General features: G+C 39.2%; 1 protein-coding gene across 1 annotated transcript in view; it reads left to right on the top strand.

Annotated features, from left to right (window-relative positions):
- Positions 1 to 2,062: 2,062 nt before the first annotated feature.
- The window catches only part of WDR49 (WD repeat domain 49), a 203,797-nt gene continuing 179,168 nt past the window's right edge, over positions 2,063 to 26,691 (top strand). The window contains exons 1-2 of the mRNA XM_007502257.3: positions 2,063 to 2,142; positions 3,884 to 4,102. Coding sequence (XP_007502319.2) covers positions 3,953 to 4,102 — 150 coding nt within the window. The 5' untranslated portion in view covers positions 2,063 to 2,142; positions 3,884 to 3,952. The remainder of the gene's footprint in view (positions 2,143 to 3,883; positions 4,103 to 26,691) is intronic.

The following is a 26,691-nucleotide window of genomic DNA, read 5'->3' as shown; positions in this document are numbered from 1 at the left end:
TGGAGGGATGAAAGTCAAAATGATTGGCAATAGTAATAGACTTCTCTACCAGCAACAATATGATGACTCAGGACAATTCTGAGGGACTTACGAGAAAGAACGCTATCCACATCAAGAGGAAGGACTGTCGGAGTAGAAACAGAGAAGAAAAACAACTACTTGATCACATGAGTGGATGGGGATATGATTGGGGATGTAGACTCTAAACAATCACCCCAGTGCAAATGTCAATAATATAGAAATAGGTCTTGATCAATGACACATGTAAAACCCAATGGAATTGTGCATTGGCTATAGGATGGGGGGGGTGGAAGAGGAGGGGGGAGGGAAAGAACATGAATCATGTAACCATGGGAAAATATTTAAAATTAATTAATTAAATAACATTTTTCAATTAAAAAAAAACAAAAAATTGATTGGCAAAAGCTGAGATGCAGTAGATGACCTCAGCATCTTCAGTGTCTAACAAGCTCTAAGTGATTTATAGCACCTGATTCGGCAGCCTTCGTGGCAGTTGGAACAAATTGTTTTTGTCTACCCCGTTCACCAGGTCTCTGTATGCCTTGGTAGACATCCCCCAACTCATCAAAGGGCTGGAAACCTGCAGATTACCCTCAAAATGGTTCAGTTGGTCTAGCAAGACAGTTTTAATGATATGTAGACCCTGTGCATGCTACAGTTTCTTGGAGCCACAGTGCTGACTCTGGTGAACTTAAATTGATGTGGAAATGTTTGTTATGAAGATGATGATCTGAGGCCAAACCTAAACTCAAGAAGATGAGTCTTTTTGATTCCACTCCCAGGGCTCTATCTACTGAGCTGTCCCATATAATTATATGCACCTGCTTAGGAATAAACAAACAAACAAGCAAATAAATGAAAGGATGAAAGAATAAACAAACAGATAAATAACTATCTCTATAATATATATATATATATATTACATATATATATATATATATATATATATATACATATGTTTTCCCCTTGTGTGTATGTATTTAAAGGGCACAAACCCAATCATTTCCCATAAATTCTCTCAGTTGAGGGGGGCACGCCATAGCTATAAGGGGCCAGTTGTCTTTTTGCATCTGTAATGACAGCAAGGTTGGGAGTTCCAGGTGAGGTATTTTCTCCATGGACATAGTTCAGCATCTTTTCTTTAGCAAACACTCACAGAGAGTTGCCTGGGATACTGAAAGGTTGCCAGGTTCCCACAGATTTTCAGTCCATCATCCTGACTGAGGCCAACTTTCTAGAGGCTGCTCCAATAGAGATCATCTTCCTACATCTACATCTAGCAGAATGTAAAGTCCTTGAAGGGAGGGACTGTCACATTTTGCATTCACATCACTGGCACCTTGCTTAAGAAAGATGATCTCATCTGGTCTTCACAAGAATCCTGGGTGGTAGAGGCTATTATTTTCATCATTTTACAGAAGAGATCAAATGACTTTCCCAGGGTCACACAGCTAGAAAGTGTCATAGACAGAATTTGAACCCGCTTCTTCCTGACTCCAGGTCCAGCACTCTTTCTAACACTGGACTATCTAATCCAACCTGCCCTTCCTTGAGGCATATTAAGGTGCTCTTATTCCCTTTCTGTAAGTGAGGCAATCAGCCGTGGAGCTGCTGAACAGGTTGCCCAAGGTCCATGGCAAGTAAGTGGAAGAGGTGGCAAGGGAGGGGATATGCTCATTATTTAGCAATAAAAGAATTTGTTGCAAAGCAAAAAAACAGCCAAACAGCACATTAGGATTTGCCTTTGACTAGCTATTCTGTTTCATATTAGGGAGCATCTTTTCTCATCTCAAATATATTTCAAAGATTCCTTTTCCAGAACAAAACTGTGGGGCTTACTGAAAAATGAATGGAGTGAAATTTCCTGCTTTTCAAACCTGGCACTGTGGGCCAAACCCTCCTACCTCCAGCTCAGTCATTAGTCAGTAGTTGTTAGGAGGAAGAAAGAGGAAAAAGGGAAGATTTAGGCGCCTTTAAAAGGTTGCCAGGAAACCTGCAGGGGCCGGAGAGCAGATGAAACAAACAACTCCCGGCTTTGTTTAGGAGACTCTAGAGAGGCTGCCACTGTGGGCATCCAGGGTGCATTCCCAGGGAGGCGAACGAGACACTAATGGCGGCAGGGTAAGCCAACTTGTAGGGAAAAGTCTTTTTTTTTTATTATGTGTTTCTAAGGAGATTAGATTCTGGTTCTTTGGGTCAGCAACTAACTACAAGAGGGAGAATGGCCCTGTTTTAAGCAAGTCAGGCTAAGCAGAGTAGAAGAATGACAAAGGCTTTACTGAGAATTTGCAGATGGACTTTAGGAGGAGAGAGGAGTGGGACAGGGATTGAGGCTTTTCATTTTATCTTTCTGTGTTTATAATCTTCCACTCCTTCTATCTGATGTGGAATGCTCTCCCTCATGTCCTCTCTATCAGAGTGCTCCAGTTGTTCATTCTTTTCCCCGCAAAACAGCAACAATTTCAATTTCTTGAGATCATACATCTAGAGCTGGAAGGGACTTTGGAGTCCCTTTAGTCCAACCCTTTTATTTTACATGTTGGGAAACTGAGGACCGGGGAGGTCAATGAACCAAGAAGGTCATTGGCATGGCTATGGATACCCAGGTATTACAATGCATTTAGAAATAGAAGGGGCATCAGAGGCCATCTCATCTAAAGTCCTTCTCTTATAGATGAGGAAACTGAGGCTCAGGGAGGTTATGACCTGTCCAATTCAGGTAGGGAATAAGAGATGGGATCTGAACCCAGGACCTCTGTTTTTAAAACCAGTATTCTTTCAACTACAAACTTGGATTCTCTTTATTTTGTATATATATTGTATTTACTTACCTTTATATTGTTTGCCCTCTGTAGAATGAAAGTTCTTAAGGGCAGGCTCTGTCTAGAGGTTTTATCTTCCTCCCTCCCTCCCTCCTTCCTTCCTTCCTTCCTTCCTTCATTCCTTCCTTCCTTCCTTCCTTCCTTCCTTCCTTCCTTCCTTCCTTCCTTCCTTCCTTCCTTCCTTCCTTCCTTCCTTCTTTCCTTCCTTCCTTCCTTCTTTCCTTCCTTCCTTCCTTCCTTCCTTCCTTCCTTCCTTCCTTCCTTCCTTCCTTCCTTCCTTCCTTCCTTCCTTCCTTCCTTCCTTCCTTCCTTCTTCCTTCCTTCCTTCCTTCCTTCTTTCTTCCTTCTTTCCTTCCTTCCTTCTTTTCTCTTTTCTCTCTCTCTTTCCTTTTTCTCTATCTTTCTTTCTTTTCTCTTTCTTTCTTTCTTTCTTTCTTTCTTTCTTTCTTTCTTTCTTTCTTTCTTTCTTTCTTTCTTTCTTTCTTTCTTTCTTTCTTTCTTTCTTTCTTTCTTTCTTTCTTTCTTTCTTTCTTTCTTTCTTTCTTTCTTTCTTTCTTTCTTCCTTCCTTCTTTCTTCCTTCTTTCCTTCCTTCCTTCTTTTATCTTTTCTCTCTCCTTTTTCTCTATCTTTCTTTCTTTCTTTCTTTCTTTCTTTCTTTCTTTCTTTCTTTCTTTCTTTCTTCTTTCTTTCTTTCTTTCTTTCTTTCTTTCTTTCTTTCTTTCTTTCTTTCTTTCTTTCTTTCTTTCTTTCTTTCTTTCTTTCTTTCTTTCTTTCTTTCTTTCTTTCTTTCTTTCTTTCTTTCTTTCTTTCTTTCTTTCTTTCTTTCTTTCTTTCTTTCTCTTTTGTTTTTCTCTCTTCTTTTCCCCTTCCTTCCTTCCTTCTTTCCTTCCTCTCTTTTCATACCCCAATTCCTAGTACTGGCCTTGGTACATAGTAGATGCTTAATACATATTTATTTAATGAATTAAATCTGATCCACTTGAATCCACTAGGCTTTCTTTTTGAGTGTTCTCTTGCCAATCTTTAGTTATCTCAAAAGTATCTGCTAGGGGAAAATAAGAATCATCTATGAAGAAAGTGAAGATTTTCTGGAAGAAGTAATATTGTCATGAATTATCAACATATTCCATTTCTGGAAAATGCTGAACTTGGGCCTCAGATGCCTTCCAAAACAAAAGGTGATGAGAGATATGGAGGAGAACCCCTTGAAAACCAACTCGATATCAATGACTTTATGAAAATACAGAGCATTTTTGAGGTAAGTGTTGATATCAGTAATTGAATAAGAAAGTCTGAGTGGATTATGTGGAAACAAGAGGAAACAGAGAAAATCTTTCTAAATGGTCAACAAAGAACATTGTACAGAGCAGGCTTTTAGTAAATGATGAATGATAGACTGAGGATTAGGAAGTATTCTTTGAGCCTGAATTGGCCATTATCCACTTTTTGTATTTGTCCTTAGATTCTTTTTCTTCCCTTGAGCATAATGTTTGCTCCAATATTGTTGCTTTCCAGTGAAGTCAATATCTTTGATGATGGACCCATTTTAGAGAAGGATTTTGTCCTTAGCAGGGTGCATTTTTACTAACTGCCATCCTACTTACACAATGTTGATTTCCAATAATGATGCCCTTTTCTTGCTAATAGAATTAGTAAAAGGGGTCCCCCCTACCACCACCACACCCTGAAGGGCAAATCCTCTGGTCACAACTTTTTATGACTATTGAATCCCCTTCCCCAGATGGTAATTTTGTGTGGCACTGAGCAAAAACAATGGCCAAGAGAAGGCTTCATGTCTTACAGACCTGGCATAGGAAGTTTCAAGCCTTTCAAGTTATTTGTTATTTTTGTAAGTCTCTGTTGAAGAGACAGTCTTAGCTCCAAAAATGTCCTTTCACTGAATTAACTTGGAATTTGACAATCATGCTAAATGAACAAGATCCTTTTTAATGACTGTAAGCCACTTCAGGCTCAGAGTAGAGCTAGGTATGAACCTCCATTTCATCTAGTTCCTTATGTTTTTCAGGGCATGAATGGGGGGGGGGACTTGAGGTCCTTCGAGGCTACCCCAGAACATTTCTCTTAATTTGAAACAGATTTTGAAATGCAATCTTAGAAGCTAAGACTTATGGATACATTACCACATGATCGGCACCCAATTTAATGCGCTATCAGCTGCCTTTGATGGGGTGTACTATCTTCCAAATGTTCAATTATATAGTGTTAGGAAATGCATCAGAATCTCCTATATTTCTTTCCCCTAGCTGTCACAATGGTGTCAATCATTCCATTATCACATACTCCATCATATTTATGACCCCCTTTCAATATCTCTCTAGCACTTTTCTCAACCCACCCTTTACATATTTGCCAAGTCAACCAGCCCTATTTGATGCAAATATATCAGTGAAGCTCATGCCCAGTGCACAAAATGAGCTTGGCATGTTTTGATAGACATAGCAAATATTTTGACAGCTTGAGAACATTCAGAGAAAAAAAAGAAGCAAATGATGACAGCTTCTCCCCATGAATGAACAGCTGTCTGGCAGTTTGATTCAGATGCTAAGAATGCAAAGCATTAGAAACTAGGGTCTCTTTCTTGGGTTAACATTCCAGAAAGGAAGGGAGGGTGAGCATGCTACTCACTTGTTGGCTTGGCTTTCAAGTCCCTCCACAGAATAGGAAGGAAAAAATGGAAAACTCTAAGGGATCTTAGAGACAATTGAATACAACCTCTTCATTTTCTAGATGAGGAAACTGAGGTAGAAAGAGTTTTAGTTTGTCTCACTTAATGTAGCTGTATCTTGTCCAAACATAGTTAAGTGTCTAAGGCACCAGTTGAATTCAGGACTTCTTGACTGCAAGTCCAGTACCTTCTCCACACTCTACTCTGAGTATGTTTTATTGATGCTTTTTGTTTTCTAACTTTCTACCTTCTCTAACCCCATCCTTCCCATTCTCCATGGCAAAGAATTATCTAAACTAAACCATTTGACTTATCAATCATATGTGATAATGGGTCCAATGTCCATTGTCCTATTGTGCACAAGGAAAATTATTTCATGATCAGTACTTGGTAATCAGGATTGATGCAGTAATCTGGATTCTTACATCTTTTTGTATTTTCCCCTTTGTAATCCTTGGTCATTGGAAAATTCTTCTCCCAGTTGAGCCTACTTTCTCTCCATCACTATATATATATATATATATATATATATATATATATATATATATATATATATATTGTAAACCTTAAAATTTCTTAGACTTAGAATGTTGGAAATTTCCCCATTGGGAAATTTCATACTGGAAAAAATTTCCTACTGATAGTAAGAAATTCTATTGGAATGTGAAACCCTAGGCATGGGAGGGTCCTTCTCCTCCCTACTTAAGACTACTTTAGGACAGAAACCTTTTGCTAAACAATGGAAAGGGCTTTGACCTATGCTTAAACATAGAACAGGAAGTTCTTTGAGTCATGATTGATTTTAGAATTAATACAATAGAGATACTTGGAATGACAGAACCAGGTCTTGGAACTTCCAATCTCCACCCTACTCAGAGTAAAAGGATTTAGGAAGGGCTGCAGCAAAGGATCAAGATTTAATTATTTGAGAATATGACCTTCAACAGACATGTGCAAAGCCACAGACCTCTGGGCGGTCCTGGGTTAAGCTAGAGCCACCATTGGCACAGGGAAGACATGGACAGTGATTGGTAGATGTGAGAACTGAGGGGAGGGAACTTAGATGCTTTCCTTAAAGATAGCAAGGTCTGAGGACTGGAGGGGGGTGGAGAGGTTTTGCTCTGAGAGGTTGTGCTCTGAGAAGGCTTGCTCTGAAGGAGGCTGGAGGTGGAGGCCCCTGAGACTGTTTCTCCATTTTGGTCAGGTGAGTGATAGGGACTGGTCTCTTTCCTTTGCCTCAGCTATCTAAGGGCTTGGGCCTTTTGGCCCAGCCTAAACAGAGGGGGTATTTAAGCCCTATTCTCTTCTCTCCCCTTTCTCTCTCTCTCTCTCTCTCTCTCTCTCTCTCTCTCTCTCTCTCTCTCTCATACCTTTCTTCCTCCTGTTTGTAATTAAACACTCCATAAAAGGTTGACTGCTGACTTGAGTTTTCATTTAGTATATATATATATATATATATATATATATATATATATATATTTCCAAAGTTTTCCTGACATCCTCATACTCACCTATTCATTATGGTACAAAAATATTCTATTACATTTCATTTGCCACAGTTTAGTCAGCCACTTCCCATTCAATGAACACTCACTCCGTTTCCCTTTTAGTATTATAAAAAGTGCCATAAAAGGAGATTTTGGCATCTGTAGGATCTCACCTTTTTTTTTTCTGAACTTATTTCCAAAGTGATAGTTAAGAGGACCATAGTGGATACACAGGGGAGGAAAAGAGAGCAGGACCCATAAGTAACATCCTTGCAGGGAAGAGTTTAATGACAGATTTTTGGAAAACAAATGGCAATTTACAGGTGTGTTTTAAACAATGGGGAAGTCCACCCATTCTGAACTGATTCCATAGGCATAGAGAGGAATGATTTGGAAGCCATTTGGAAGCCAGTCCCTAAGCCAACACTCTTGCTGAGCCCAGTATGGATATGGAAGGAAAGACGGTACACGAGATGGTTCAGATGGAGTCCGGCCATCTGTCATAAGCTTTAGACCCTAAGGCCACAGGTGCAGTTTCTCATTAAAGGAAAAATTGCACTCTAAGGCCATTTTGTAACACAGAGAGCTAAAAACAAGGATCTATGGTTCAGGCACTACAAAAATTCTCTTCCAACAGACAGATGTTGGTGGCTGATCCTGACCCTTTGGATTTGATTTTTTCTTGCAGCCTCTATTTAGTACTGGAAAGAAAGATGCCTGGGATCAGATGAAGTTCCATTTTCTCAAGCATAAGTGTCAATATTAGTCACTGGCTAAATGGAAACTGTGTCATTAAACCATGTGGCAAATGTTTTATGTATATTTACAAATGAAATATATTTCAATATGGCATATTAGTTAAAAGAGCATTTGGTGGTTAGGAAAGCAGAGGCTAGAAAATAGTGTGAAGTAACAGAATGCTGGAGTTGGAATCTGGAAGACCCGAGGTAAGAATAATTCATCTTGACCACTTTCTAGCTGGGTGACCCTAGACAAGCAACTTAACTTCTGTCTACCTCAGTTTCTTCTTCTGTGAAATGGGGGTGCTGGTGTTTTCAACTCAACGATCTTTAAGGTCCCAGCTCCGTATCTGTGATTTTATAGTACTGTCAAAGAGCAATGGCTCTTAGAGCCAGAATAATTGGGTTTGAATCCTTACTCTCATTTTTAAAATTTGTATGTATCATCTGCCTGGGTCTTAGTTGTTTAGACTCTAACATGAATGGTTTGATTAGATGATCCCGGAGATCCCTCTCAGCCCTAAATCAAAGATCTGTCATCCTTGATGTTTCTGTTCCATCCTAGAAGATGGGTGTCTATGTTGGCCATTGCAGGGTCTGATGGTGTTTGTGGTGATGCCACAGGGCATCCCACTTCAAAATAACTACTTGTGTGAAGAAAGCACTTCAAGGTTTACAAAGTACTGCTTGTTGCACATGGCATGAAAACATTATAAGTGCTATTTTACAGATGAGCAAACTGAGAAGATGAGCCATATTCAAGGTGATGGGATTTATAACAGGGATAGAATTAAAATTCTTCCCATTAAACCATGTTGCCTTTCATTCATTTTTCATTTACCAGGAAATAATATGGAAAATATAATAAACATATGCAAAGCATTTCTTGACAAGAAGACACACACTCATACACATACATACCCACACATGGATATACATGTGCAATTTGTTTTTTCAGTCTTTCCAGTCATGTCTGACTCTCTATTGTAATAAAGGATCACTTGAGTGATAAATGATAACTAAAGATCAGATCTGCCAATCTCCTCCCTTCCTCCCTTTTCCTCCCTTTACCCTCCCTGGTTTTCCTCCCTCCTTGTCCCTCCTCCCTTCTTCCCTGCCCTTCCAGTTGATTCCTCTGTTGGTCTCTCTAAATCAACTCAAGGTGAGTTTTATGATGTCTCAAATAAAATACACTTTCTCTTCTTTAAGATTAAGTTAGGGGTTTATTGAGGAAGAAGGGAAAGATAAGGAAATGGAAGGAAAGAGGGTTTGGGGTTTCCCTAACACTAGAATAATTCCTAGGTTGGAGGATGGTGGAACATAGTTCAGATTGAGAAAATGGGTTAACAGGTCTGGAAGTTCAGTCACTATAGCACAGCAGAGAAATCAGAGAGAGCTGGACTTTTGTCCTTTTTTCTGTCCCCAAGGCAAGAGACCCTTCTCCTTTCTGTCTCCAAGGAAAAAAGACCCCTTCTTCCTTCTGTCTCAAAGGCAAAGAGACCCTGATTTCAGTTTGTTCTGGCCCTTCTCAAGAGTCTTTTCTGGTCCCCATTCTAATTACAATGTTCTCCTTGAGTGACAGCTCTGGAGTCTTTGCTTTTTTGGTTCCAAAGCAGAAGAGTGGTAACGGCTAGGCAACTGAGGTTAAGTGACTTGCTCAGGGTCACAGAACTAGGAATGCTAGGAACCCGCATTGCCTAATCCTTGCTGCTCTTCTGCCTTCAAACCAATATACGGTATTGATTCTAAAATATAAAGTAAGGATTTTAAAAAAAAGACTGCCCACTTCCTGGAGGCTGAATGTGATCCTATATCCTCCAGTCTCTAGACCTGGTATAATTTGATCTTAATGACTACTGAGATCCCTTCCACACTCCTAGATTTTCTGTCATCCCAAGATCTGGGTCTCCACTGAACAGACTATAGTGTTTGAATCCTTGTAGATGAACCAAATTGAGTTATCTGAGATTTTCTTCCCTTTCTTCTCAAATAATTCAATCAGAAAAGTCATATGTACACATGAATAAGACGAATAGAGCAGAGTGAGAAAACTTTCATTATTCAAAGACTTTCTAAATGATGGCTTCTCTGTCTCCTTCAGTGCTTGGATTGCTTAGGGAAATTAGTCTCTTGAAATTCAGATCATTTGGATTTCAAATATATTTTACATTTTATTAAGAATCCCAACGTGCAGGCCTTTTGAGAGTGAAGAATCTCTGTGTATCATGTATTTCACAGTAGAAGTGAGACACAAAAATGGTGGCTGGGAAGAAAGGGACCTTTCAGAAAGCTGCTTTTGAGAGATGATGCCAGGTGACGTATCTCCTGGTAACATTCATGCTACCTGTCAGCTTCTCCTTTGTTAGACAAGAACTCTTTCTTTCATGCCTCCTTATATGTGACTACCTTTGAAATGATAATCTTTTTAAGGAATTGATTAGCTAAGAATCCCCCTACCCCCAGATAATTTCTGTATTGGAAAGAAGAAACAAAGCACATGGCTAATGAGACAGTTATCTGTACTGAACTCAGGAAAGAGAAGATACAATCAGATCTCCCTGTCAATGGACCAACCAGAGATTTGACAGGTGACGCTGTTAAATCTTGAGCTGTGAAAAGGCTCTTCAAACCATCCAGACATTACAGTGTCTACAGACAGTATTTAACTGATGTTTCTATATGAATGGCAAAACACAACTCCTTTTTAAGATTCCCTCTTTGGATCACAGAATTCCCTCAACTTGAATGCAAGGCAATCAGTCTTTTCTTTGATTCAAACAATCCATTTGATACAGTGCCATAGACATTAGTTGATTGTCAACTGCATATAAGATATGGCTCCAGCATTGGAGACAGAAGGACAGAAAAGACACAATCTCTGCCCTCCAGGAGCTTACCTTTGAGTGAAGGGACCAGTAGAAGGCAAGTAGAACCTAAAGAGAGTTAAACCTGAGTGCCAGAAGTGGTGACATCAATGAAAAGAGGAGTCATCAAAACATATATGAAATAGGAGACCCTTCTACTCAAAATCGAAAGCATAGAATCAGATCGAGCTGACATTGCTCTGGGAGGGGAGAGGGAAGAGGAGAGGGAGAGAACATGAATCATGGAACCATGAAAAATACTTGAAAAAAGAAAATTGAAACCAAAAAGAAAAAAAAGATCTAGCTGACAATGAGAGGAAACAGAAAGAATGAACCTCTATTTAGGAGGTGATGATATTTCAGGCCAAATGCATTTCATAGATTCTCAGAACTGGAGTCCAGTGTTTTAGAACTGGAAGGGAGCTTAGAGGTTAACTAGTCATTTTACACATATACCCCTATCAGATTACAGAACTCAGATCTCTGTATCTATAAAGGAGTTCAGAGGTCATCTCGTCCAACCCCTTCTTTTTATAAATGAAGAAACTGCCACCATAGAGATTAAGTGACTTGACAAAGGTCACCTTACTCAGTGAGGGAGTCAGAATTTGAACCCAGGTCTTCTAACTCAATATAATGTGTTTTTTTTTTCAGCACATCATATTGAATAATAACTTTCTAAAGCTAAATTATTGGGTTTTTTATTTCCTGCTCTCTAAAATAAAGCAATATAATCCAACTTATTTCACTCATGGAGATAGGGTGATGCATGACAGTAGAAGATAAGTAAGTAGGAAAATCAAGACTACTAGTTATGGCTATTCCTGCCTCTCAATAAGGGTCAGGGATTTGGAAGATAGGAGTTTCCAGGTTACCTATCTGTGACTCCAGAGAGATTAGTCATAATCTTGTCATAATTTCTGCTTGGTCAATTAAAAGAAACCAAGAAGAGCCTCTTACCATATGACCTTGGCCTGTAGAAATCCCTTTTCTTCTTTCAAGGTCTTTCTTCTTCTTTCATGAAATCTTCTCATGTTCCTTTAAGCTACAAGGGAACTCATCCTCTTGGGATCTCAGCTGAATTTTGTTCAGATATCTCTTATTTATTACGGCCTCCTCTCACTCCCCAAAATGTATAAACTCCTTAAGAACAAATAATAGGTTTTATTTCATCTTTGAATACTTAGAAACTGGGGGGAGTTGTGGGGGGGTTAGAAACAGAGATAGGGAGAGAGTGAGAAAAGGAGAGAGGAGGGACAGAGAGGGAGGGACTGAGGGAGGGAGGAAGGGAGAGAGACTGAAAGAGACACAGAGAGAGACACAGACACAGACAGAGAGACAGAGGCACAGAGAGACAGAGACAGAGACAGAAACGCAGACAGAGAGACAGAGGCACAGATAGAGACAAAGAGACAGAGATAGAGAGATAGAGAGAGAGCCAGAGACAGAGAGAATGAGAGAGAGACAGAGACAGGGACAGAGACTGGACCTGTGAATTCACTAGCATAATGAACTCTCAGTTCAATGATTTTCAAAGGATTAGCTTGTTAATCTTTGATAAATTAAGGTGTTAATGTTAATTCTGATAAATTGATGTTTTAATCCAGTCAGGCATTTAAAAACAAACAAACAAAAAGGATTTCTGATTATGAAAGGGATTTTGAGCTGAAAGGGTCCTCAGAAGACAATTGGTGCAACTACCTTGTTTTATAGATAGGAAACTGAGGCACCTTTCCCAAATCCACAAAAGGTAAATTACTGACTGAGGAAGGCAGATCCTCCTCTGACTCCAAATTGAGTGCTCTTCCTAATGTACTAAAGAACTGAATTTCTGATACTGTAAAGGAAATAATGAGGTCAGCATCCCCTCCAATGCTCTCATGCAACCACCTCTGCCCGCAGGTAAGGTTGGCCAGTTTTTGCCACTGACCCCCAGAAGTACACTGGGGAAGCATTTCAATCTGGCAAATAGCTCTCAAGATGGAGTAGGCCTTTAATGAGAAGTTAGTTCTTCATTTGAAAGAGATAGGTTTTTTTTTAGCTAATAACAGCAGGCACTAAATAAATGTTGAACTCAATAGAATTGAAGGTGAGTGGCTCTACCAGCCCACATCCCCAGGTAATAGGGCTCAGGAGCCTAATCAAAGTAAACACAGTCATTATAGAGGAAGGGAAAACAAATCAAAGGCAAAGATGAACCTGGGACTCTACTTGTTTTCTTCTTTTCCAAGGCTTTATCAGGAGATGCTTTTCCTGAGGAAAATAGGGAAACCATAATCAATAGCATCATGCCATGGGGCAACCTTTGTCAATGACTCTAATCTCAGCAAAGGCCTCAGATGTATGAGTGAATGTCTCCTACCAGCTCCCTGAGGAGAACCAAACTCATCTGACTATGGTGGCAGGAAACCACTGCCACTCTACAGGGCAGCCTCAGCCCCCCCCCCTCCTTGCCCTCTCCATCCTCTCCATCCCCAGACATACATCCCTACCTCTCGAGATAATACTATAAAGATAGTCACAAATTGTTGACTACAGTCTAACTGGAAATGCTAGCTGCTACTCTTCCCTGTTTCTTATCAGAGTCTACAGTTCTTGGATAGGACCAGCATTAGAATGTAATCACTGGAATCCAATGCAAAAAAAAATGGTTATGGGATGGAATGAACAAATTAATCTGTCTTTCATCTATCTCAGTCTATCTATCTGTCCATCTATCATCCATATCTCTTTCTCTCATCTATCTATCTATCTATCTATCTATCTATCTATCTATCTATCTATCTATCTTTCTTTCTTTCTATCTTTCTTTCTATCTATCTATCCATCTAATCTATCTGCCTGTCTTTCTGCCCATCTGTCTGGTCCCCTCTCTCTCTCTCTCTCTCTCTCTCTCTCTCTCTCTCTCTCTCTCTCTCTCTCTCTCTCTCTCTCTCTCTCTCTCTTTCTCCCTCATTCCCTCCCTCTCCCTCTCTCTCCCCTTTACCCCCATCTTCTCCCCCTTCTCTCTCTCCCCCTCTCACTCTCTCTGTCTCTTTCTCTCTCCATCCCTCTCTTTCTCTCTCTGTCTCTCTGTCTCTGTCTCTCTCTCTGTCTCTCTCTCTCTCCTCTCTACCTCATATCTTCTCCCTCCCTTCCTCTCTCTTTCTCTCTCCCTCCCTCCCTCCCTCTCTCTCTCTCTCTCTCTCTCTCTCTCTCTCTCTCTCTCTCTCTCTCTCTCTCTCTCTCTCCCTCTCTCTGTCTCTCTCTCTCTCTCCCTCTCTCTGTCTCTCTCTCTTTCTCTCTCCCTCCCTTGCTCTCTGTCTCTGTCTCTATCTCTCTCTCTCCCTATCCATCTATCCATCTAATCTGTCTACCTGTCTGTCCATCTATCTATCTATCTATCTATCTATCTATCTATCTATCTATCTATCTCTCTATCTCTCTATCTGCCTTTCTATCATCTATCTCTTACCAGCTATTTATATCTTTCTATCTCTTTTCTCTCATCCATTTATGTCTACTGCTATCTATTCTCTCTCTTTCTACCTCTGTCTATTTCTCTGTCTCGCTCTTAGCCTAAATTAGTTACAGTGACCCTGAATAGTAAACTGGTCCTCAGATTTCTATTCAGGAATAGACAGCTCAATGAAAAGTTAAGATTTCATAAAGATAATATGTCTCATGGGCTCATAGAACTTGCTAAATTCTTCCCTGACAGTAATGGCTTTATATGTTCACTCTCACTCTCTTTCATAGCAACAACTTTTTTTTTGACAACTTTCTTGAACTTTTTACAAAGCTCAGGCTTGATATATTTCACATTTAATAACCAGTATTTGATGATACAGTCTGATCTCTACATGCATGCTGATAGAATGATATATGCTATGGAGTTAATATTGGATATATTATAGTTTTAATCTATTATCTGCTATAATGGATATAGGTATGTTGGAAGATGAACTGACAAGTAGGTAGGTAGATAGATAGTTGTTAGATGGATAGATATATAGATGTAGTTAGCTAAACTTTTGGGAAGGAGCTCTGGGAAAGAGTTACAATAGCTACTAGATGGTACTTTGGGAAATGCCTGAAAATCACCTTCAACCCTCATTATTATATGACATGACAGAGGGTGACAGTGAAGAGCCCATGTTGAATTGGTTGTGGGAAGACGGGCATCCTAATGTACATGCATTAAACTGTGGAAAGCAATGAGACATTATACTAAGAAAGAGACTAAAATATCCACATTCTTTGATCCAAAGAACTCACTGCGGAGTACAACCAAGGAGTTAGTTAATTTTTTTAATGGTTTCATGGTGGGCAGCTAGGTGGGTCAGTGGATTTAGAGACAGGGGATCCCAGGTTCAAATCTGGCCTCAGATACTTCCTAGCTGTGTGACCCTAAGCAAGTCACTTTACCCCCATTGCCTAGCCCTACCACTCTTCTGACTTGGAACCAATACTGAGTATTGATTCTAAGATGGAAAGTGAGGATTTAAAAATATATGGTTTCATGTCCATCCAAAATACTAACAGAGTTAGAAGCAAAGTGGATGCCGACATAGGAAATGCTTATATGAGACATGGCAATGGAATATACTGTGATGACTGCTGAGAAGAATGAGAAGTCTTATGTGAACTGAGGCAGACTCATGTAAAAATAATAAAATAATTTGCACATTGATTGTGAGGAAATAAATAGAAAGAACAATATGAAAACTGAATGCTGTTCAATTATAATGACCAAGTTTGGATCCAAATCAGAGATATGAAAAGACACAGCTCCTTTCTGTTTACAAAGATAGGATACTGTACACAGAGGAACAGAGCATACGTTGTTGACTCATCCATGCATTACTTTGGTTGAACTGTTTTTTCTTTCTTCTTTGAGTGAGGTGGGGGAAGGAATATGGAAATTGGAAAGTGTAGGTGATATAAAAAGGGTATTAATAGTTAAAAAAGTAAAAAGCATATTTTCAAGGTTAAAATAGATTCAGAGTATACTTTTTAAACATTTACAATTTAATCTACCAAATACATGTAACAACAACCATTTATATGTATTTTCCAAAATTATAATATCTAAACTGTCTCCCCCCCTTCCTCCTTTTCTTTCCCTTTCCCTGAGATTATAAACAATTTGATCTCGGTTGTACATGTATGATCCTGTTCGTGCTGTGAGAGAATACTTATATAAAACCAAAATCCCAAACTAAGAGCACACACAAATAAAATTCATATTCTTTGATCTGTATCTAGATTCCATCTATCCTTTTTCTGCACATGGATAGCATTATTTGTCCTCTGTTCTTTAGAATTCTTTCAGATTATTTTATTGCTCAGAACAGCTAAGTCTTTCACAGTTGATCATCATACATTATTGCTATTACTGTGTACAATCCTCTCCTGATTTTGTTCACTTCACTCTACATCAGCTCATGTAGATATTTCCAAGTTTTTCTGAGATCATCTTGCTCATTATTTCTTATGGTACAATAATATTCCATCTCAATCATAAATCACAATTTGTTCAGCCATTCCCCAATTAATGGACATCCCTTCAATTTTCAATTCATTACCCCACACACACACACACAAAAAGGAGCTTCTATAAACCTTTTTGTATATATTTCCCCTTGTTTTTAAATCTTTGTGTGTGTGTGTGTGTGTGTGTGTGTGTGTGTATGGACACAGCAGTGGATTACTGGATCAAAGAATGTGCACAATTTTGTACTTTGAACTTGTTCCTTTGAATTTAGTTCCAAATTGTCCTGTAGAATGATTGAATCAATTCACAACTCCACTAGCAATGCATTAGTGTCCCAATTTTGCCACATCCCCTCCAAAATTTATCATTTTCCTCTACTGTCACGTTAATAAATCTGATAGCTATAAGGTAGTACCTCAGAGTTGTTTCAATTTGCATTTCTCTAAACAATAGTGATTTATAACATTTTTTCATATGATTATAGATAACTTTGATTTCTTTGTCTAAAAACTGCCCATTCATATCCTTTGACCATTTTTCAACTGAGGAATGAATGATTTGTATTGTTACAAAATTGTATTTTCTATAGTTTCCCTATCTCTCAATATAGATTATTATATTAAATACATTTCATTAGCATATTAATTATATTATATCGATATGCCATAACATATTAATATGATACATTATATTAATGTTTCATACTATGTTAATAATAATGTTATATATTGTATATTTTATATATTTGAGAAATGAGGACTTTATCAGAGAAATTTGTTGTAAAAATTTTCCTCCAGATTGTTGTTTCCCTTCTCATCTCAGCTGCACTAGTTTTATTTGTACAAACCCTTTTTAATTTAATATAATGAAAAGTATTCATTTTACACCTTATACTGTGTATTCCCCTCCCTGCTACTGACCCCTATTGTTCTTGCTCTTTTTCTTGTCTTTCCCTGTCCCTCTTCACAAGTATTTACTTCTATTTCCCTCAAATCTCCCTCTCTTCTATTATCCTCCCCTCCTACTACCTCTCTATAGGGTAATCTCAATTTCTATACCCAACAGAGCAAAGATGGTATTCCCTTTCTGAGCCAACTCTGATTAGAGTAAGATTTAAGTATTGCACATCATTTCCCTCTTCCTCCCCTCTAATTTAACAGATTTTTTGGGCCTCTTCAGGTGAGATAATGTCCCTGACTTTACTTCTGCCTTCTCTCTTCTTTCAATTCCAACCTCTTTTTTACCACTAGATTATTTTTTGGATATCATCATGATGTTCAAGTTATTCCTATAGCCTCTGTTTATGTATACTCCTTCTAATTGCCCTAATAATGATAATATTCTTAAGAGCCACAAGTATCATAGTTCCATATAATAGCAATGTAAATAGTTTGTCCTCATTGAAACTCTCTTAAGATTTTTCTTTCCTTTTTGCATTTCTATGCTTCTCTTGAGTCCTATATTTGAACAGTAAATTTTCATTACTTTTCAATTAATTTCATTTTCAAAATTTCATTCAATAGCCATTTTTTCCCTGATAGGATATACTCATCTTTGCTTGGTAGGTGATTCTTGTTTGTAAATTTAGTTCCTTTGCCTCCTGGAATATTGTATTTCAAGTTGCTAAGACCTGTGTAATCTTGATTAGGCTCTATGTATTTGAATTGGTTCTTTCTGGACACTTGCAGTATTTTCTTCTTGGTCCAGGGGCTCTAGAACTTGTTTATAATTTTCCTACCTATTTTCCTTTGGGAATCTTTTTTAGGAGGTGATTTTCTTCTTGCAGCAATTTCATTCCCCCCCCCCATTTTTCCTTTGTCTCTCTTATTTGATTTTTGAAATTCCCCCTCCCTTTTTAAAAAAAGGGACGGGACTTTATTTTATTTTATTTTATTTTTTACTTAAAAAAAGTATTATCTCATGTTTACATGATTCATTCTCTTTCTCTCCCTTCTTCCCTCCCCCTCCCAGAGCTGACAAACAATTCCACTGGGTTGTACAAATGTTGCCACTTGATTTCGATTTCCATATTATTCATTTTTGCTATAGAGCTATCTTTTAAAGCCTAAACCCCAAATCATGAACCCATATATACATGTGATAAGTGATGTCATATATTTTTCTTTTGCATTTTTACTCCCATAGTTCTTTCTCTCAATGCATTCTTTTACATAAGTTCTTCAGGAGTATTCTGGCTTGTTGTATTCCTACTAGTAGCAAAATCCATTCCATTGGATTTTTTCACAATGTTTTACTTTCTGTGTACAATGTTCTGGTTCTGCTCATTTCACTTTGCATCAGTTCATTGAGGTTCTCCCAGTTAATATGGAAATCTTCCAGATCATCAATCCTTACAGCACAATAGTATTCCATCACCAACATGTAACACAATTTGTTCAGCCATTCCCCAATGGAAGGGCATCCCCTCATTTTCCAATTTTTTGCCACCACAAAAAGTACAGCTATGGATATTTTTGTATTGAAATCCTTTTTGAGTTCTTCCAGAGGCTGAGACCAATTGCCAGTTTTCTTTGAAATTTTGCATAAAGTTGCTTTGATCTCATTTTCCCCTTCTGAGTTTATTCCTTGATTTACCTTATCCCCTTGATAATTTATTTTGGTGAGATGTCTTATTTTGATATTCGCTCATTTCCCCAGCATTTTTCTTGATTTTTATTTTTATTTTAAAGGTGGGCTCTATTCACAGGATAGAGGAGATATTCCCTTGAACTTCTGCATTTTCTTACTGCTCTCCTCAGATCTAATTCTGGGGGTATTTCTGGATGCATGTCTGCAAGTTTCAATTCTTCCAAGGTGATATGATGAGTTCTGGAAGCTTCCCTCCACTGTTTATTGAGCATCCCTCATGACCAGCACACTGTCAGGGCTCAGGATCTCCTTCTTTGGTCCTTACTGTAGACTTATATTGCCCAGGGCCATGGGAGGTCACACTAGGGGGTAGTTGTGCTGGGGCTCAGAACTTCAAGGGGTAGGTATGGGGGTGTTCTGCTATTGGAGTAGGGTCACTGCTGGCCTGGGCCAGGGTTCAGAACCTCAATCAGTAGGAACGGAGGGAAGATGGGGCTCTCAGTTGCCCTGTGCCATTGGTGCACCCTCATTGCAGACTGCTCTCCCATCTCACAGAGAGTGAAAAAGACCTTCTCTACCAGCCTTCCAAATTGTCTTCTATAGGAAAATTGCCTCAGGCATTTTCTTTGCTGATTCTGCCACTAGTGTTTGTTTTGAAGCTTTATTTTAAGGGTGGTTAGAGGGGGTTTGGAGTCTTCAAAGAGATTCAAGTGTTCCTGCCTCTACTCTGCCATCTTGGCTCCCCACCCAGAATACCCTTATTAATTATTTATTTTGTGAGAGGTATTGTGCTAAAAGTTGGGGATTTAGAGACAATACTAAAACAGTTCCTGTTCACAAGAGGATTCGAATCCCTGAGGGCAAGTAAAACCAAAGATATAGGGAATTTAAAAAAAAATTATGGCATTCCAAGATGGAGTAACAACTCTTACTAAGGAGGAAGTGGAATGCACATTTTATCACTTAAAATTATTCCATTATTAAGCAATTAAATCTGAAATTACATTCTCTTAAACCAAAGGAGGAAGATTCTTCTTTTCCTAGGGTTGAAATATCTTAGTGAGGGGCATTTAGTTCCATTTTGGGGGGATGGGCATGTGGGTAATGAGTTTGTATCTAATCTCTAATAAATTCCATACAGAGAATTATAAGGCAGGTGCCTTTGTTGGTCACCAAATTTGCCCTGTTTAGTTTGGAAAACTCCAAACCATTGAGTCTATAAGTTGATTCAAAACAATACCCGCACAAGTCCATTGGTGTGGAAAATTGTCAAGTCAACATGCATTTATTAAGTACCTGCTATATACCAAGCAATATGCTGAGGATAAAAGTCCCTATCCACCACAATCTCCCAACCAAATGGAGAAATGGCGGACAGATGCATTTACACACATCTATTATGTGCCAGGGACTATACAATGCACTTTATGGATATTACCTCATTTGGGCCTCCCAACCACCTTGGGAGGGAGGTGCTGTTATTATTCCCATTTTTTAAACCCTGACTTTCCATCTTAGGATCAATACTGTATATTGATTTCAAGACAGAAGAGGGGAAAGGGTTGGGCTAGCAAGTCTCAGACCAAATTTGAACCCAAGACCTCCCATCTCTAGGCCTGGCTCTCTGTCCAGTGAGCCACTGCCCCAAAAGGTGAGATTTTAGCTGAGATTTGGAAGAAGTCAGAGAAAACAGGGAGACAAGAAGGAAGAGAGTCCCAGGGATGGGGGACAGTCAGTGAAAAAAAACATGGCGTCAGGAAATGTGTTGTCTCATTTGAGGAAGAGCAAGTAGCCATTCCCACCCCCCATCTTAGAATACATAGAGAGGACTAAGAAGTAAGAACACTGGAGCAGTAGAAAAGGACCAAATTACCCAAGGCTGTGAAAGCCAACAGAAGAACCTGAAGGTAATAAAAGGAGCTGTTAGAATTTATTGATCATGGTCAGAACTGAGCTTAGGAAGATTCGATTCAATTCAGTAAACATTTATTAGGCTCCTATGATGTACCAGGGATGGTGCGGGTGGCTGAGAATCCAAATAAGAAAGATGATCCCTACCCTCCAGGAACAAGCTGGAAGAGGCTTGAGATCCCTGGAGTCAAATTTGGGGAGAGTTGCAGATGCAAGATGGAGTGCAAGTTTTTCTCTCTAAAGGCGAACTCTGGAAAGAGTTTATTGATCCACCTTCCTGTCCTCCAATCAGAGGGGAGAGGAGGCAGAGATAGGTGGGACCCAGGCTTGAGTTAAGGGCACATGGAGGAGATTCGACTGAGGGAGGCAAGGACTTTTGAGGCAAGGAAACAGAGCAAAAAAAAAAAAGGAGGAGAAAATTGAGGTTTTCTTGGAAGAAGTAGTTGATTTCTCGTGTCTTCTCCTGTGGTTCCCGTGTGATCGCCTGCCGATGTGTGTACGGTCTGTTCAAGCGAAGATAGTGAATAGCGTGGGAGGAAGATAAACAGATGCATCTGTTTTGAAACAATATATCTAATTTTCCACTGGCGAGGATGCTCTGACAGGCTAGCAACTATCGCATCAGCGTGTTCATCATAAACATGCTTAGTGGCCAAGGGAAATTGAGGTAAGAACAATCAAATCAAAATACAAGGAAGACGCATGTTAATTTGAAATTTAATTACCTGCGTAGGGAAAGGGACTCATTCAAAGAGCAGGTATTTATTCTGCTGTCTCAGAACATTACCCAGGGGTAGACAGAGGCTTTGACAGGAGAAATATTATTTTCTGTGGAGCCGTTTAAAAACAAAGAAAAAAACCTCAGCAGGTTGTGGTGGAAAGAAGACTTTGGGACTCTGTTAGGGACTATTTTTCATTTTGAAGAAAAGATTCTGGCAGAATTTTAATGGACTGAGGAAGAAAAGAAAGTCATCAAACTTGGAAAGAGAAGGCCAATATAAGAGTTCTGTGGATTGCATTTTCTTTTTTTTTTATGGCAAAGCTTAAAAAGAAGACACAATTTGGTTCAGCATTTGGATAAACCACTGCCAATACAGCAGCTTTTTGACCTTGTTTCCTCCAGAATTAGACAGAAATATCACATCACATCATTGTCCAAGTTGTTTGTGGCATCATTCAATTCAGGCCTCGAGATCTGGAATCAAGCTTTTCCATTTTGCAGATAGGGACATTGAGGCTCAGGGAACAGAGGAATGTGGCCTTCTATCCAAGGTCATATTGCCAGGCCCATACAGAGGAGAGATGTTCTAACCAGAATACTCTGCTGCAGAGAGAAATCCTACACATAGAATTCACTTTAGCAAAATGTTATTAAGCTCCTTCTACAGGCAATGCCTGATGGTAAATGCTGGGAGTTCTAAGATGAATAAGATGCAGTTAGAGGATGATAGAGGTGATCAGAGAACATCTAATTCAATTCCCTCATTTTACGGATGAGGAAACTGAGGCTCATGGATTTGTTCAAGGTAAAACAAGCACTTAGTAGCAGACAGGTCATTTAACTCCAAATCTAGTGTTCTGTCCTTATCTTCTAAAAGCTTAAAATCAAATAATGGGATAACAGGTAAACATTTCCAAGGCAGAATGTTTGTTAAGCATTGAATGTTCCAGAAAAAATGCTATGGGACTTTTGATAAAATTTAAAATTTTTAAAATTTAATTAATTAATTTAGAATATTTTTCCACTGTTACATGATTCATGTTCTTTCCCTTCCCTTCTCCCTCCCCCATCCTGTAGACAACAAGCAGTTCCTCTGGGTTATAGATGCATCATTTTTCAAAACCTATTTCCATATTATTAATATTTGCAATCCAGTAATCATTGAAAGTCAACATCCCCAATCATTTTCCCATTGAACCATGTGATCAATCCTATGTTTTTCTTTTGCATATCTGCTTCCACCATTCTATCTCTAGATGTGGAGAGCATCTTTCTCATAAGTCCCTCGGGATAGTCCTGGGTCATTGCATTGCTACTGGTAGAGAAGTCCATTACATTCAATTGTGCCACAGTGTATTAGTCTCTGTGTACAGTGTTCTCCTGGTTCTGCTCCTCTCACTCTGCATCACTTCCTGGAGGTCATTCCAGTACACATGGAATTCCTCCAGTTTATTATTCCTTTCAGCACAACAGTATTCAGTCACTATCAGATACCACAATTTGTTCAGCTATTCCCCAATCAAAGGGCATACCTTCATTTTCCAATAATTTGCCACCATAAAGAGCGAGACTATGAATATTCTTGTATAAGTATTTCCTCCCATTATCTGTGTCAGATTCAAATCTAGCAATGGAAAGGCTGGGTCAAAGGGTAGGCAGTCTTTTAAAGCTCTTTGCATTTTCTAAATTGCCTTCCAGAATGGTTGGATCAATTCACATCCCCACCAGCAATGCATTAATGTCCCAACTTTGCCATGTCCTCTCTAGCATCCATTACTTTCTGCTGCTGTCATATTGGTCAATCTGCTAGGTGTGAGGTGATACTTCAGAGTTGTTTTTATTTGCATTTCTCTAATAAAGAGGGAGTTAGAACACTTTTTTTCATCTGCTTATTAATAGTTTTGATTTCTTTATCTGAAAGCTGCATATTCATGTCCCTTGCCCATTTATCAACTGCGGAATGGCTTGATTATTTTGTTTTTGTACAATTGATTTAGCTCTTTATAAACTTGAGAAATTAGACTTTCATCAGAGGTTTTTGTTATAAATATTTTCCCATTTGTTGCTTCCCTTCTAATTTTGGTTGCATTTGGTTTTGTTTTGATAAAACCTTCTTAGTTTAATGTAATCGAAATTATTCTTTTTACATTTTTTAATATTCTCTACCTCTTGCTTGATCTTGAAATCTTTCCTTTTCCAAAGATCTGACATATATACTATTCTGCCATCACCTAATTTACTTATAGTTTTCTTCTTTATATTCAAGTCATTCATGCATTTATCTTGGTGTAGGGTGTGGGGTGTTGATCAATTCCTAATCTCTCCCACACTGTCTTCCAATTTTCCTACCAGGTTTTATCAAATAGTGGATTTTGGTCACAAAATCTGGGATCTTTGGGCTTATCATAGACTGTCTTGCTGATGTTACTTACCCCAAGTCTATTCCACTGATCCTCCTTTCTGTCTCTTAGCCAGTGCCATATTGTTTTGATGACCACTGCTTTATAGTATAGTTTGAGATCTGGTACTACAAGGCCCCCTTCCTTCACATTTCTTTTTCATTAGTGCCCTTGATATTCTTGATTTTTTTGTTATGAGAAATTTTTGAGAGAATTCACTTTCAGCTCAGAAAGATTAACAAATGCTTCATGGAGGTGGTGACATTTAAGTTAGTCCTTGAAATAAGGAAGCCCCCAAGAGGTAGAGCCACTCATGAGAGGTGGTATACCAGACAGCCATAGGTGACATTCTGGGCAAAGATCTGGAGACTGGTGAGAGTTGTTTGTCCTTGTGCTCGAAGAGGACTAATGACATCCTGATGTTGGGGGGGTCAGGGTAAATCTAGTGTGTTTTCCTGTGACTCATATGTCTAATACAAGGTTGGAAAGCTCTCCCACAAGGTGGGCATGAATCGTCTGTTTGCACCTTTGGGATGGAGATGTCTCTAGAATTAAATTGCTTATCTCAAGTTTCTTTTGAGCTGTGGTGATTCTGCTTTGCTCATGGAACCCTCCTTCGATGTGGGCACACCACTGGGTGTTTTAGTGCCAGCGTCACTCATGTCTCACAACTGACATTAAAATTCTTCAGAGAGACCTTGAGAGTGGCCTTTTACTTTTTCCTTGGACTTCCATGTCAGTGCGTGCTTTGTGTGAGTTCTCTTTAATATAGTCTTTTAGGCAAACATGGGTTTGACTTTCAGGGTACCTGGTCAGCCAGTTGGGGTCGTGTTCTAGTAGGACGTGGATGGAGTCTGGTGAAGACCTCATAGTATAGTGTGTTCCAGAGATGGTAGTCTCTCTGTACTCTGCTCTGATCAGACTTCAGCTTCAGTAACACTTTTATTACACACTTTTATTATTATAAAATGTCACCACAATCTAGAGTGGATATTGATAACCTGGAGCGTTCAGGTACAGAGGATGGCTTAGCTTTGTGATTCTGGAAAGGGAAATGTGTTCATCTGTTTTACTTAGCTGAACTTTATGAAAAGGGAAGGTTCAATTGGGGAAGGGAGAAGTCACGAGGAAAAGACAGTGATGTTCGGAAAAATCAATGACATTCTATAAAAATAGAAATTAGACTAGAAAATCTGTGTGTGGGGCTTAGTGGTACATGGCTTAGTGGTATGAGAGCTTGTTTTAGAGATGAGAGGTCCTGGGTTCAAATTTGACCTCAGATGCTTCCTAGCTGTGTAACCCTGGGCAAGGCACTTAACTTGATTGACTACCTCTGGCTATTCTGCCTTAGAACTGATACTAAAATAGAAGGTTAAAAAAATGAGTTCACAATACCTAGAATGTTATTTGCTGGAGAGGTGGGGCAGATTGGGGAGGCAGACCGCTCTTCATCATGGGAGAACACCATCACTTATTCTCTTGTCTTGGGCAAATCACATCTACAGAAAAAAGAATGCTTCCTTCTCTTCATTCCACTACTAAATACATATTATGGATACTGTGGATAGTCCAGAGAAAAAGAAAAAGAAGGCAGGCATTCTTGGGGACCACTTTTTGTGTTTCTTTGTAATCTCCCTCTCTAAATAAGAGAAGAAGGAAACACTCATTTATTAAATACCTACTATGTACCTGGCACTGTGGTAAGCACTTTATAAATTTGATCTCATCTTATCCTCACAATAATAACAGGAAGTAGGTGATATTATTCTTCTCATTTAGCAGTTTTGTGTAAGCTGAGGCACAGTTTGAGTGACTTTTCAGGGTCAAATGGTTAAGAAGTATCTGAATCTGAATTTGAAGTCAGGTCTTTTTATGTGTGTGTTCTGAACTCTGTCCACTGCAATTCCTAGCTGCCTATGTAGGTATATATGGCTGTCTCTACATGATGATGCTGATGATGATGATGATGGTGATGATGATGATAACATTTACATAGCACTTTAAGATTAGGAAAGAACTTTACATGTAATATTTCATTTGTTCCTCACAACAACACTATTATTTCTCTTCCTTTACAAATGAGGAAACTGAGGCAGACCAAAATTAAGTGTATATGTCTGAGACAGAATTTGAATCCAGGCTTTCCCGACCCCAAGTCCAATGCTCTTACCACCTAACTTTGCCTCATTGGTTGAGTAAGGGGGCGACTCTCGGTTCTCAAAGGTTGGCAGGCAGAATCCAAACTGTGTCTGGTCCTACTAAGCTTGAAGGCAGCCTTCTAAATAGGGGATATTGTCTGCTCTATCATTGGACTTAGAATGACTCATCTCACTACGACTGGCCACTGGATAATGAATTTTTTCCCAGCATAGCATCTGGCAAAGACCATCCAGCAAGGCAGGCAGAGAGTTGTGTTCTGCCTGGGTGGAGATAATCCCACAGTGCTGAAGTCCTTGAAGTATTGAGCTATTTACAGCTTTGACTTAGGTGTTTATCCTTGAATGATTTATCTCCATTTGTGCTTTTAAAAAAAGTGTGAAGGCCTTCCATATGGCATCCATCATACCCTGCCAGGCCAAGGCAAATTTTTCACCCCTCTCTCTATTTACCAAACATGGCGTTGGGTCCTGGGGGGGGGGGAGAAACCTGTCCTTATTGAATCTGCTTAGTTTTGCTTCAGCTCTTGTGGCTATGTATAAATGAGAGTGTAACCTTATCATTACGAAGTTGACTGGCCGAGGGAAAGCTCCCTAGAAAGCGTGTTGTTGCTATTGCAGGCACGTTGGGTGAAATGTACGCAGGGCAGGTAGGACTTATTGACGATAGCAGCAGAAAAAAAACGCTCCTTCGACAGAAAGGAGAGATGCATAAGACATATTCTGGAAGGGCTCAAGAAGAGAGGAAGGGAGGAACAGATGCCCAAACCCCAGATGGCCAGAACCTGACAGAATCTGTGATCCACCAGTCTAGTCTT

This window comes from Monodelphis domestica, chromosome 8 (assembly GCF_027887165.1).
Source record: "Monodelphis domestica isolate mMonDom1 chromosome 8, mMonDom1.pri, whole genome shotgun sequence".
NCBI lineage: Eukaryota > Metazoa > Chordata > Mammalia > Didelphimorphia > Didelphidae > Monodelphis > Monodelphis domestica.
Note: the sequence above shows the minus strand (reverse complement) of the source record. Positions and strands in the feature narration are given on the sequence as shown.